Source organism: Moschus berezovskii, chromosome 10 (genome assembly GCF_049115385.1).
Source record: "Moschus berezovskii isolate FMDL1 chromosome 10, NW_MosBer_1.0, whole genome shotgun sequence".
Lineage (NCBI taxonomy): Eukaryota > Metazoa > Chordata > Mammalia > Artiodactyla > Moschidae > Moschus > Moschus berezovskii.
The window spans coordinates 37,077,051-37,090,946 of record NC_142469.1 but is presented as its reverse complement, the minus strand read 5'-3'; the positions used below and the strand labels follow the sequence as shown (position 1 = coordinate 37,090,946).

The 13,896-nt window shown below is 38.7% G+C and overlaps 1 protein-coding gene across 1 annotated transcript in view; it reads right to left on the bottom strand.

Moving 5' to 3' along the window:
- The window catches only part of FAM184A (family with sequence similarity 184 member A), a 127,273-nt gene that overhangs the window by 54,460 nt on the left and 58,917 nt on the right, over window positions 1–13,896 (bottom strand). The window contains exons 5-6 of the mRNA XM_055433400.2: window positions 10,452–10,649; window positions 6,677–6,799 (exon numbers count right to left, since the gene is read on the bottom strand). Of these exons, the coding sequence (XP_055289375.1) occupies window positions 6,677–6,799; window positions 10,452–10,649 (321 nt within the window). The remainder of the gene's footprint in view (window positions 1–6,676; window positions 6,800–10,451; window positions 10,650–13,896) is intronic.

The window sequence follows — 13,896 nt, the reverse complement described above, 5'->3', positions numbered from 1 at the left end:
AAACTACACTGAATTTTTCTTACTGTTTTGTAAACACTTTTCTGGTGTTTAAAGACTTAAATTTTGTTACTGATATAGTTTGCCAATCATTTATTCCATCCTTCCAGTTTTTCCTCTCAGTTTTGTTGGTGGCTCTGCAGTAAAGAATCCACCTGCAATGCAAGGGATGCAGAAGACACAAGTTCAATCCTTGGGTTGGGAAGATCCCTTGGAGAAGGAAATAGCATCCCACTCCAGTATTCTTGACTGGGAAATCCCATGGACAGAGGAACCTGGTGGGCTACAGTCCATAGGGTTGCGAAGACTCGGACACGACTGAGCACGCATGCACAATTTGATATACAGAAGTTTTAGTTTTAACTACACAAATATTTTGTTTTTAATTCATGACACTGCCATGATATTTCAAAAGGCCTTCTCTATCCTTTTATTTTTGTCCCTGGTATTTTCATATTTATATTCATGATTTAATTTTACATTTCAATGGTTAGCCCATCTGGGATTTTTTTGGTACCAGGTTGAAGAAGGAATCTAACTTTATTTTCCTCTTCTCTCCCATTGATATATAATCTTAAAAAAGTACTGTCATCCACTATGATTCAGATTAAACCTATTAACTCTAGCTTCTATCCTACTGTTCTACTGACATGATAGAAAAGTCCTCAGAGCACTCTTGATTGAATGACTTTTTCAGGCCTCACGGTCTGACTCTAATCACTGTGTGACATTGTGAAGCACTTCCAACCTTCTTTAAGTATTCGCTTTCATGGTTTTCTAATATCCATTTCATCCTTATTTTCATGCTTTGATTTCTCCTTTTCAGTTTTGTTCCCTGGCTTTGTTAATTCAATATTGAAACTCCTCTTGTTACCAGCAATCTTCTCATCAGCTATCCTTGGAAGAATTCTTCTTAAATGGCTTCAAGAACTGCTTGATCTCCAGCTCCAAATCCACACCCTAAACTAAGTTCCAGCAGAGATGTCTTACAATCACCTCAAAGTCAGTATATCTAAACAACTCAATGTCTTGCCATTCAATGTGTTTTTTTCCCCTGTAATTCCTGTCTTGCAATAGTGGCATCATTAGCTGTCCCAAACACATAAGGAGACACCTGGGTCACTTTCTCCCACTCACCACACCAAACCCTATAAATTTTATTTTAAAGCTTTTTAATTTTTATATTTTATTGACATACAGTGGATTTCCAATAATATCTTAGCTTCAGGTGTACAAAATAGTGATTCAATATTTTTATAGGTTGTACTCTATTTTAAAGTTATTACAAAAATAATGGCTATATTTCTCCATGCTATACAATATATCCCTGTAGCTTATTTATGTTATACATAGTAGATTGTACCTCTTAATCTCATACCCCTGTCTTATCCCTGCCACCCTTCTCCCTACTGGTAACCACTAGTTTGTTGTCTGTGTCGGTAAGTCTGCTTCTGTTTTCTTTTACACATTTGTTTGTTTTCTTCTTTTAGATTTCACATGTAAGTGATAACTAAGAATATTTGTCTTTTTTCTATCTGATTTATTTCACTAAACACAATTCTTTGTATCCATCCACATTGCTGCTAATGACAAAATTTCATTCTTTTTTATTGCTAAGTAATAACTGAATTTTATATACACACACATCTTCTTTACCCATTCATCTGTTGATGGACATTTAGGCTGCTTCCATATGGTGGCTATTATAAATAATGCTGCTATGAGCACTGGAGTGCGTGTATCTTTTTGAATTAACGCTTTTTATTTTCTTTGGCTATTTACCCAAGAGTGGAATTGCTGAATCATGGTAGTTCTATGTTTAGTTTTTTGATAAACCTCCATATTGTTCTCTTTACTGATTGCACCAATTTCCATTTCTACCAACAGTGTACAAGGATTCCCTTTTCTCTACATCCTGGCCAACATTTGTTATTTATAGACTTTTTCATAGTAAACATTCTGCCAGGTAAGAAGTGGTATCTCCTTGTTTTTGATTAGCATCCTCTAATGAGCATCTTTTCAGGTGCCTGTTAGACCTTTTTCCAAAGAATACATGTGGATGGCTATCTAGGTCTGCTCATTTTTGTTTTGTTTTTATCTATTTACTTTTTTTCTATATATACTCCAGTATATTTTATTGTATGTCGTGTGTGTGTGCTCACTCAGTTCAGTCATGTCCGACTCGGCGACCCCATGGACTGTAGCTCACCAGTCTCCTCTGTCCATGGGATTCTTCAGGCAACGATACTGCAGTGGGTTGCCATCCCCTCTTCCAGGACATCTCTCCAACCCAAGGATTGAACCCATGTCTCCTACCATCTCCTGCACTGCAGGTGGATTCTTTACCACTGAGTCACTGAGAAGCCCATTCTGTTCATGTTTTGACTGGGCTGTTTTTCTGTATTGAGTTGTATGAGCTGATTATATATTTTGGATATTAACCCCTTATCTTTCATATCATTTGAAAATATTTTCTCTCATTCAGTAAGTTGTTTTTCTTTTTGTCAATGGTTTTCTTTGCTGTGCAAAAGTTTTTAAGTTTAATTAGGTCCCATTTGTTTATTTTTGCTTTTATTTCTTTTACCTTAGGAGACAGATTCAAAAAACATGGCTACTAATTACATCAAGTATTTACTGATCTACTACCATTTGTCAGGCAGCATAACAACTGTGATAGACCACTGTACAACAAACAAATCCAAATGATTTTCATTTTAACAAAATATTGAAAAAATATATATAGACTTCAAAAGTTATTTTCAGAAGAAAATCAACAGTTTAAATATATTTTTAGTGTATTTATTTGCCTGAACCACGTCTTAGTTGTAGCCTGCAGGATCTTTAGTTGCGACAAACAGGATATCTTAGTTGTGGCAATGTGGGATTGAACCCGGGTCCCCTGCATTGGGAGCAAGGAGTCTTAGCCAATGGACTACCAGAAAAGTCCCGAAAATCAACAGCTTAAATATTATAAGAACATTTTAAAAGACCATAATGGTCAGATTGATTGATGATTCAGCTTACACTTTTGCCTTTGGGGGTGATCCCAAAGTACCATTTCATAGGATTACACAGTTATCTTCCACCTGAGATTTTAAATTCACTAGCTTCCCTTAATATTCTATTATGATTCTGGAATTCGTGAATTTGTCATCTAAATACATAGTTGAACTATATTTTTAGGCTATTTCACTTGTAAGGGTATCAAGATCTATCAACTTACGAAAATAGGATATTCTCCAATTTTTTCTAAAACGATCACTTTCAGTCTTTACAAACTACCCCCCTAACTCTTTCTTCCTGTCTTTCCATAAATGTTCCTATTTTCCATCCAATAAATGTAAGTGGAATAAAATCTTTATTTAAAAGGCAAAATTTTCTGACTTGGTATTTTTTAAAATGCAGCTATATGTAATTGGCAAGAAGCACATGTAAACATTAGGATGCAGAAAAACAAAGTCAGTCAATGAAAAAATACTTATCAGTCACCTTATACAATATCAAATAACAAAGACTAAGCCAAAAAGAATGATTCATTAAGTAGTTAAAGCAATCTTATACTTGTATGCATATAACAAAAGCCTCTAATTATACAAAGAAAAAAATGATAGAATGTAAGAAGAAATAAGCAAACCCATCATCACAGTATCAGTTTTTAGAAGGTGATAAATCAAGAAGATAAACCAAAAAGAATACAAAATATTTTAAGAAAACAGCTTAAAATTCTGCTTTAATGAAATATAAATATAGACTACATTGCATTAAACAAGTGGATACACTCAGAATATTAAACTTGTCTCATATGCGAGGTTACTATGCTTGCCTTAAAAAGTTTCACAAATTATTTTCATATGAACCACAATGTCATTAAGGTTAAAGGCATTTTGATCTCACACAGCTCTTCCAGAGAACAGAAAGGGCACAAGTCCTACTTCATTTCATAAGGCTAGTATAACTTTGACTCCAAAACCAGAAAAGGATGGTATAAAAAAGGAAAAGCAGAAAGCAATCTTATTCAAGTCTAGGCTTAAAAATCTGAGAATATAAATAAATACTATGTTTAAAACAAAAGAACAGGAAATTAACATGTAATACAGTTTTTTTAACTGAAGTACAGATTTTGTTTAAATTTCACAACATTTTATGCTAGTGTCCATTATTTGTTTTCATACCTTATTTAAGATGTCACATTGTATTCAGCTGCATTGAGCAGCTTCAGCTACATGCAATGAATCCTGATAAATTTTCTTTTCATTTTTATTCTGTTACAAATATTTTCCTTTCTATGACTTCTTAGATACACCCATCACTTAAAAGTGGACATTTAATTTCCAAATACATGGGATTTTTAAAGTATCTTCAATATTAATCTCTCATTTTGATATTAATTTCTCATTTAAGTGCTTTCTTCTCTGCGATCACTTTCTGTGTTTTTTCAGTCTTTTAACTTTATTGATAGTTTCAATGGCTAAGTCAAAGACCTCTCTTGATAAATGTCACATTGCATTTGAAAATGTGGGTTATTTTCAGTTATCTATTGATACTGATTTCTAACCTAAGTCCACAGTGATAAAAGAACATACTGTATGATTTCAATAGACTATGAAATATTTGTACATTGTTTTATGTCCCTGGATATGCTTCAGTGTCTCCTGGTTTATAGTCTATGGGAACTGAAACAGAATTTGTATCCTGCTGTTGTATGAAATTATATAAATCTTAATTATGTTGAATTGTTCCTAGTGCTTTTCAGGTTTACTATATCCTTCTACTTTTCTGTCTATTCATTCTATTATTTTGGAGAGTTTGATACTGAAACTCCAACTAAAAATATTAAATTTATCTACTTAAAATTAATTGTAATGTACAGTGAAGTAGTGAAAGTCACTCAGTTGTGTCTGACTCTTTGTGACCCCATGGACTATACAGTCCATGGAATTCTCCAGGCCAGAATACTGGAATGGGTAGCCTTTTCCTTCTTCAGGGGATCTTCCCCACCCAGGGATTGAACCCAAGTCTCCCATACTGCAGGCGGATTCTTTACCAGCTGAGCTATAAGGGAAGCAAAAAAATCTTAATTTATCTATTTAAAAATAATTGTATAGTGGAACTATAAAGAAAAGAAAAAATGTATAATCTGGCATGGATAACTAGGACTTCTAGAACTTCAAGGTTGATTTAAAATTATAAAATTGATTAATGTAAGCTGCAGTCCATTGGGTCACAAAAGAGCTGAACACAACAACTGAACAACAACAAAGGTACCACATTAAGTTAAACAAAAAGGAGTTAGATCCCAATAGATGCAGAAAAATCAACATCAATTTGTGATTGTTTTTTAAATTAGGAAACCAGAATTACAAGAGAAATTTCTAAACCTGATAAAAAACATTTACAAAATAAAACTTCAAAGAAGCATCATAATTAACTGTGAGATATTGACACCTTTCATTTTAAGAGCTGGAAATAAAACAAGAATGCTTATTATCTCTGGAGATCTTAGCCAGCAAAGTAAGGCAGGAAAGAAAATGCCCCAGGGTGAAGGGAAGGTAGATGCATACGAGGGATGAGTCAGGCATATTCTTGGGGAGCCATTCTAAAATGGCACTACAATATTACCAGGGTGCTAAAACGTAACTGAGAATGTATCCAGAAGGAAAATCAAATATGCATTTATCAGAACTCTTCTCAGTGAGGTAACAGTAAGTAGGTTGGAGGAATACTTAAACCACTGGGAATAAGAAGGAGAACTCTAGGGCACTTGCATGAGAAACACAGATGGTCACTAAACCACCTTTTAACGAGAAAAGCCACAAGGATCACAGACCCTGAGAGAGGTGTGCAGTGGATGATCTTGAACAATCAACAACAGACTGAGCTAATATCAATAACAATCTACTTCTCTGCTGTACCCTAAACCCATGCTTAGTACCTTTCTCTGAATAAATGTTTGAAGATAATTAAATAATACCAATTGCAAATCATTAACCTGCCTGGGCACTCGTGTTTTGGTGTGGTTTCTGTGAGAAGAAGAATGATGAGAAAGTAGGACATAAAGACTGTTTGGCAAGATGAGGCTAGTGAGGTAGGAACAGCTGTCAAGATGAGATGTATTAAGAAAAGAAGCTGCTTTAGGAACACCAGTCGAGGAGCCCGATGAAGGATGAGCTGGAACAGAAAGAAAAGAGGACTGTTCCAGCTGGGCTGCTGAAGGACACAGGTGAATGAGGACAAAAGAGAAAAAGCGCTGGAACAAACAATATTATAGCCTTTCAACGGTCTTTACATTTATTTTATTCACAACTTTTTTGATTTGCAACACTTTATTACAGCCTATTCCTAATCTTTTCTTTTCCAGGCTAAACAATACTATTTTCATACAGAATTTAAAAGTTTAAAGATTTGGCATAGAGAATACAAAGTCAGTGTTTTGCAAAAGAGTAGAAAAAACCTCTTGTTTTCTTTCCTATAAGGGGATACAGTCCTCTGTCCTGCTTTCCCCCACAAAAGCACCTTGCTCCAAATTTAGTTTTTTGTAGTAAAATTTCACCTTGTAAGATAGAATCAACGTATTATGAAGAACTCAACATTAAAGAAAGTTTGATTATTTTTACTCTACATATGTTACCTTCCACACAGGCTCATCTACTTACATGACATTAGCAAATAAAGTACTTGCCTCTTGATTGGCTGAATCCAATTTGTCTTCCAACTCTTCCTTCAGGTTTTCTAGCTCCTGTTGAAGCTGATCTTTATCCTCTTCCAGGTTTAGTTTTTCCTTTTTATGTTGTTCCTCCAATTCCTTACAAAAAGAAATTTTAAAAAATTAACAAAACTGCAAATATCGTATACTTCAAAGACTCCAAGAAAAAGATTATTCTGTTTTAAATTGATGCTTTGCTCTTCAAATTAGCATTATACTTAAATATTAATATTAGAGTTAATGATGAATCTAGTTAATCCTAGGGGCTTTGAGTCTATCATTCTAAATCACTTATGATGTAGCAATTAAGTCATTTTTTAAAAATGGTAAAAATATCTGCCTAATCTAGATCAAGCTGAAGTCCAAAAAAACAGAAATGTGTGCTATAATTGATAATCTTGTGAGATGAGAAAAATTCTAACTCTTGAGTTCATAATTCTTTTATACTGACATAAAAATATAAAAACTAGTAACATTTCTGGAACTCAGTGCTCTAGCATTGGAATTTAGTCAAGCATTAACAAGTAAAAAAATTAAAAGTATCTACAGACCAATACTACTAACACTGATACTGAAGACGACCAACTATTTGGCAGGCGTGCTACTCACTACTTGACACATAAAAGGAATAAGACACAGTGCCTGCCCTTAACAAGCTCATTGAAGAATATGTGATTAAAACGAGTTGTAATGGGGGTTGAATGGGGAACTAATAAGTTGTGGCTTTCTGCAGAGAAAGTTTCCTCAGCATAGTTTGAAGGAGAGCACCAGTAAGAAATGGGGGTGAAGAGGGAGATACAACAGTCTGGGCAGAAGAAAACGCATGTGCAATAACCACGGAGGGAGCAAAGCACGAGAACAGAGCATATTACAAGTACTTCTACGGTGTAAGGTGAGAAGACGAATATTAATAAACAGCGTTCTGTGTTGGGAATCCCCAGACAAACCCCAGGTTGATGATTTAAGGGGATGTCTCTCAGGACTCTCAGCTATACTCACAGCTGTGACGTATTATACCAAAGGATACAAGGACAGTCAGCAAAGAGAAAAGGTAGCGGGGGCAAAGTCTGCAGAAAACCAGACTCCAGCTTCTGAGTCCTCTCACACGGAACTCTCCACCAAGTTGGGACAATGCATGTGAAACGCTGCCTACTAGGAAAGCTCGTGAGGGACCCAGTGCCGGGTTTCTTAGTGGGGGCTGGCCACATAGGTTCCCCCTTGATTAGTATGTTCCACAATTTCAGACTCCAAGAATGAGAGCACGTGTTCAGCATAAACCATACTGTCTGGTTAAACAGTTTAGGCACAGTGAGCCACTCTCATCAGGAAATGGCGAGAATCCTCATGAAAATCAACCTCCAGACACCAGGAAATGGCCACTTTTGTACCACATTTTCTAAGAATGGCACTTTCAAGGCTACTGTGTTATCTCTTTTCTGTGTGGATTTTCTGTATATTCATACCCTTTTAACTAAATCATGAGGGATGGTTAAGTCTCTTTTAGCAAAGTGTTCTTTAAAAGATAAAAAGATGCTGGAGAAAGATTATTTGGAAGGAGGATGGTTTTAGCTTAGGCTCAGACATAAACTAGCTGGGCAAGAACTAGAAAGCTTTTAAGAAACTGTAACGTGCTATCATACAAACCATGTAACAACTATCATTAACACATGCCAACACGAGGTGGTGGCTAAATGCCTTAGGGTTTGATATCCGAGACCTGAATTCATGCCTGACTGACTCGTCCTAGCTGCATGTGCTTAAGCAAGTATTAACCCCTCTGGGTCTCCACCCCTCTTCAGTAAGATGGGTACAGAAATCAAACCAATAGCAGCACTGCAAAAGCTAAATGAAAAAAACAAGCATAAACCACCACTGCAGTGTCAGGAAAACACGGTCAGAAATCCTAACACTTACTTACCACTATGTGCTCAGATGCGTCTCGGTTCCTCACACTTTATCCCCAGGGATATTACCAGATGGATCTTATTAGGTTGGTACAAAAGTAACTGTGGTTTTGGACCATGAATTTTAAATCATTATAACTAGGCGCAAACCCATCTTAATTAATCAAAATAGAAACTACTACAATCAACACACTTTTTCCAATAAGAAACAATTTTGTTTATTCCTATAGCATAAAAATCCGTGCTTCAGAATTCGACGAACTCTTGGAAAGTATTCTCTGCCTCCTGCTGGTTATGGGAGCATTCTCCTTATAAAAAGTTGTTGAGATGCTTGAAGAAGTAGTAGTCAGTTGGTGAGAGGTCAGGGGAATATGGCAGATATTAATCAATTCATTCAACTTTTGAAGTGTTGGTTGTATGATGTGAGGTTGGGTGTTGTTGTGGAGAAGAATTGGGCCCTTTCTGTTGACCAATGCCAACTGTAGGCGTTGCAGTTTGTGGTGCATCTCATTGATTTGCTGAGCCTACTTCTCAGACATAAGGGCTTGCCGGGATTCAGAAAGCTATAGTGGGTCAGATGGGCAGCAGACCACCAAACAGTGACCATGACCTTTCTTGGTGCAAGTTTGGCTTTAGGAAGTGCTTTGGAACTTCTTCTCTGTCCAACCACTGAGCTGGTTGATGCTGGTTGTTATATAAAATCCACATTTCATCACATGTCACAATCCAATCAAGAAATGGTTCACTGTTGTTGCTGCATAGAATAAGAGAAAACAACACTTCAAAGCAATGATTTCTTTTGGTTTTTGGTCATCTCATGAGGCACCCACTTATCGAGAATTTTCACCTTTCCAATTTGCTTCAAATGCCAAATGATCACAGAATGGTCAACTTTGATTTCTTTGGCAACTTCTTGTTGTAAGAAGATCAGCTTCACTAATCCTCTCAATCGGTCGTTGTCAACTTCTGATGGCCTGCCACTGCGCTCCTCATCTCCAAGGTTCTCACTTTCTTTGCAAAACTTCTCAAACCACCACTGCACTGTACATTCATTAGAAGTTTCTGGGCCAAATGTGTTTCTGATATTGCGAGTTGTCTCTGCTGCTTTACGACCCATTTTGAACTCAAATAAGAAAATCGCTTGAATTTGCTTTCTGTCTAATATCATTTCTATAGTCTAAAATAAATATAAACAGCAAGTAATAAATCATTAACAAAAAACAAAGCAAGAAATGCACATTACAATGATGTATAACATAACCACATTTATTTAAGAATGTATTCCAATATCAAATAGCAAAGTTCAACAATGTAAAACCACAATTACTTTTGCACCAACCTAATATCTTCATCTTCAAATGAGCAGCCTCAGGTATAGCCTTTGGGACCCAAGAAAAAGCAGCTAGTAAGCAAAGGGCTCAGTGTTAAGGCCCTCATCTGTCAGGTACCTTGCTTTTTCTACTATATAATTACTGTCTGTCATGTATTACAATTAGCAAGCTTATTACTTAATTAAGGGCAATAATAAAACAAAAAACAGATCATTTTCCCAGGGAAGGAAACTGTCTCCAGGAGAATAAGTGCTGCAACTAATGAGGCTTCCTGAGGAGAAACCGATGTTGCCGTCTGATGAAGAGACAGCTCAAGATCAAGGGAGTGTTTCCATGATGGCTATAAAAAGGAGAAAGCCTCTTATCAATTTAATAAGCTACAGCCCCTGTAGGAACTTTTATGTATACTACTCTTTGAACCCTTTGAACCGAGATTTTCAGAGTGATTAGGGCAACTAGGTCACTATAGAAAGTCCACCAATTTATAATACAATGTGAAGCTGAAGTTTTACTCACCATCTGTAGTTTTTTCTTATCCCTAATCGCATTACTGTGGACAGCCTCAATTGCCATGTGGTGCTTCCAAGCTAATTCTTCCAAAGTCTTAGAATGGGCCTCATTCAACTGAGCCACCTCCCCTTCCAGTCTACTTTGCAGGTTTTTTAGCTCCATCTCATAATATTCTTGCTGAGTTTTCTTTGCCTCATTTACTTTCTAAAATTGAACAGAAATAAAAGGTCAATCTGCTTTTTTCATTACTGCTATTAGTATTTTAAATATTCAGTAAGTAAATAAACTTGGATGAACTGAATGCTACAGGGTTAGACCATGGTACCTAAGAATGGGTGTTCTACAAGGTGGCACAGCCAAAATGAGTAGTTTTAAAGACAACGATAAAATACACTATTATTAGGTTAGAACCAAGTGTGAGTCAGCACTTCTGCAGGCTTAAGGGAAAAAACTTCCTCCATGTCGAAGTGATACACAAAATGGCTTACCAATACCCACTCAAATGATACTAGTTGATACAACTGTATCAACAGCCAAGTAAGTATAGGCCTTTTAAGCATTAACAGTCCAATGATGAAAAAAGTCAAAAGACTGTGGCAGTGAAATTTTTTAAGTTCTATGAAAGGAGCATACATCACGTGTTGTGAGAGCATACAGGAAAGGAGCTGAACCTGGATGGGGTGGGAGACGATGTTGGCGGTGTGTGTGAGAGAGAGAGGGAAAGAGGCCAGCAAAGGCATTCCAGCAGGGAACGCAGCTGAGCTGATGATGACACATTTTCTCATTTAATTCTTACAAGCCCATCGGGAAACGAGAGGTGAGAACATTTCACATCTAGATATGATGTCTAAAACCTGCATTCGTAATCATGTCCAGCATTCTGAAAGCTGAGAAGCAGCTCACCAGGTGGTGAAGTTGGGGAGCTAGATGGCCATGCAGCTGAGCAGTGTGGCAAGAACACAGGATTCAAGGCTGGGAGTGGAGAGGGAGGGAGGCTCAAAAGCAGGCAGGGTCAAATGATGACCAGATGTCTTTTATGCTAAGGACTCTAGAGTCTGTTCTGATGGGAATGAGAAATCACTGTGATTTAAGTGACTGATATTTTAAAAAACTTTTTAAAAAATTTTTATTCATTGATTTTTAATGTTTGTTGTTTAAGCCACCCAGGCTATGGCATTTTGTGATAGCAGCCCCAGCAAACTAAGACAACTTGTGAAGGGGAAGGAGCAGAAAGGAAACAAGGAAAGGAAGAACTCTGGGGAGTACCTTAAGTCAGGGAGCAGGAGGAGAACGAGGAGCCAGTGAGGGAGACGTGAGTGACTGGGGCAGGAGGAAAGCCAGGAGGGGTCAGCATCGCAGAGACAAATGCTGGGTCAAGAGCTGTGAGTGCTGCTGAGAAGATGGGTAGGGCTTCTGGGTGTGGTGGCGGTGAACCCACTGAGGATCCAGTTCAGTAGAGTGGACCGGGGAAGCGGGGGAGCCAGACAGAAAGGAGGAAATGGAGGTACTGGGTGAAGGCTATTCTTTCAACAAGTTATGGGATGTTATGGAACAGGAAGGTGAGAAAGTAAAACTGGAAGAAAATGAGGTTGAAATATGTTTGACTTCTCTCTAGGGGCTACTGCAGAACCCCTCCGTGCTGCTCTGTACGACTCCTGGAAGACAGACACACCTCCTCTGGGTCACTGATGCTTCCTGGGTGGGCAGAGTCATCCTGCTGTCTGGCCTCTATGGCAGCTGCCATCTACCTGCCTCCTGGCCCAATCTGCGGGTCTCTGGAACTACCCAGGAGGAAACACAAGGTCCTCATGTCACAGAAAGCAACATAACGTAGAGGTGGAGACATGGGTTTTAGAGTCTCACAGCCCTGGGTTCAGGTTCCAGCTCTGCCACTTAGTTATGTGACCGTGGCAACCACGAGTGCATAATGTCTGTAAGCCTCGGTTTTTCCATCTGTGAAACGGAAGTGATAAGGTAGAACCTAAGTTACAGGGTTGCTAACGATGAGATAATATGCCCCTAAATATTTAGTGATATTCTCAGCCCACTGTAAATATTTTATAATGGGGTCGCTGAGGGCCGGACACGACTGAGCGACTTCACCTTCACTTTTCACTTTCACACATTTGGAGAAGGAAATGGCAACCCACTCCAGTGTTCTTGCCTGGAGAATCCCAGGGACGGGGGAGCCTGGTGGGCTGCCGTCTATGGGGTAGCAGAGTCAGGCACGACTGAAGTGACTTAGCACCAGCAGCAATTATTTTACATCATAAGAGATTATAATTATTCCCAAGGCCCAATAAAGGGGGAAAGCCCTAGGAAGATTCTTGAATGTAAGGCACTGGACTTTCTTTCCTGTCAAAGACAGAAGATATAGATAGAGGCAGCAGAAATTCCCAGCCTCCTTTCCGGCCTGGGCCAGCCTGGGCCTCATCCCTTCCCTTCCAGCCTCTCCTACAAGGATGGTGGTATGAGGGGATCAGGGCTGAGCAGTATTCTAGGACTGGATCCCAGCCCCTCTTCAGCTCTCCCTGACTTGGGATCCCCAGAAACCAGAGCCCCTACTTGAATACTCGGATGCAACATTTTAAGGGTCTTTTTAGCACCGTCACTCCCAAGGTCTTTTCACTTCACAGCTCAGACATGAAGTGCCCCTCATCAGAGATCATAGCATCTACCTATAGCACTTACCAGTCAGGGTTCAACCAGAGAAGTAGGGAGGGAGGAAGGAGGGGCAGATCTGGCCTAGACGGGCAGTTTGGGGAGCTACCACTGAACAAGTTACTGGAATGGATGAGCTTGTGGAATGAGTTGAGAATGTGAGAGGAACACCAGAAGCACACAGACGGAGGAGGGAAGCTCCCAGACAAGGCTGCAGGGCCAGGGAGACAGGAGGAAAGTGAGAGAACCAGAGAGACGCTTATGAGTCAGACACAAGTCAGTGCCACAGGAAGACAAGATCACCCCGAGGCCAGCAACCAGAACGTCACTGGAGGCTGAGGCCGAGACTGGGGACTGGTAACAAGAGAAGCCAGTCCGGACCGGGTGAGGAGTGAGCGGGAAGTGAGCAAGACGAACAGACAGTTTTCAATACGCCTGGTGGTTGAAAGAAGGAGAAAGAGTGTTTCAAGCTCCCACCTGGTATTGCAGATACGTGAAAAACTGGAACAAATATTCAAGCAACTACTCTACATATGACATGTTTTATTTAATTTAGAAACTCAGTATGTTGGTATATGTATTTTCAGGGCATGGTTCTTGTCATCCCTTTCAGTTTTACAGACATTTCCTAGGGGTATACATAATATGTTTCATGAATAGAAAATAAGTATGATTAACTGTGATGTACCTTTCATTTAGGGGCTTCCCAGGTAGTGTGATGGTAAAAGTACCCGCCTGCCAGTGCAGGAGACATAAGATACATGGGTTTGAGCCCTGGGTCGGGAAGATC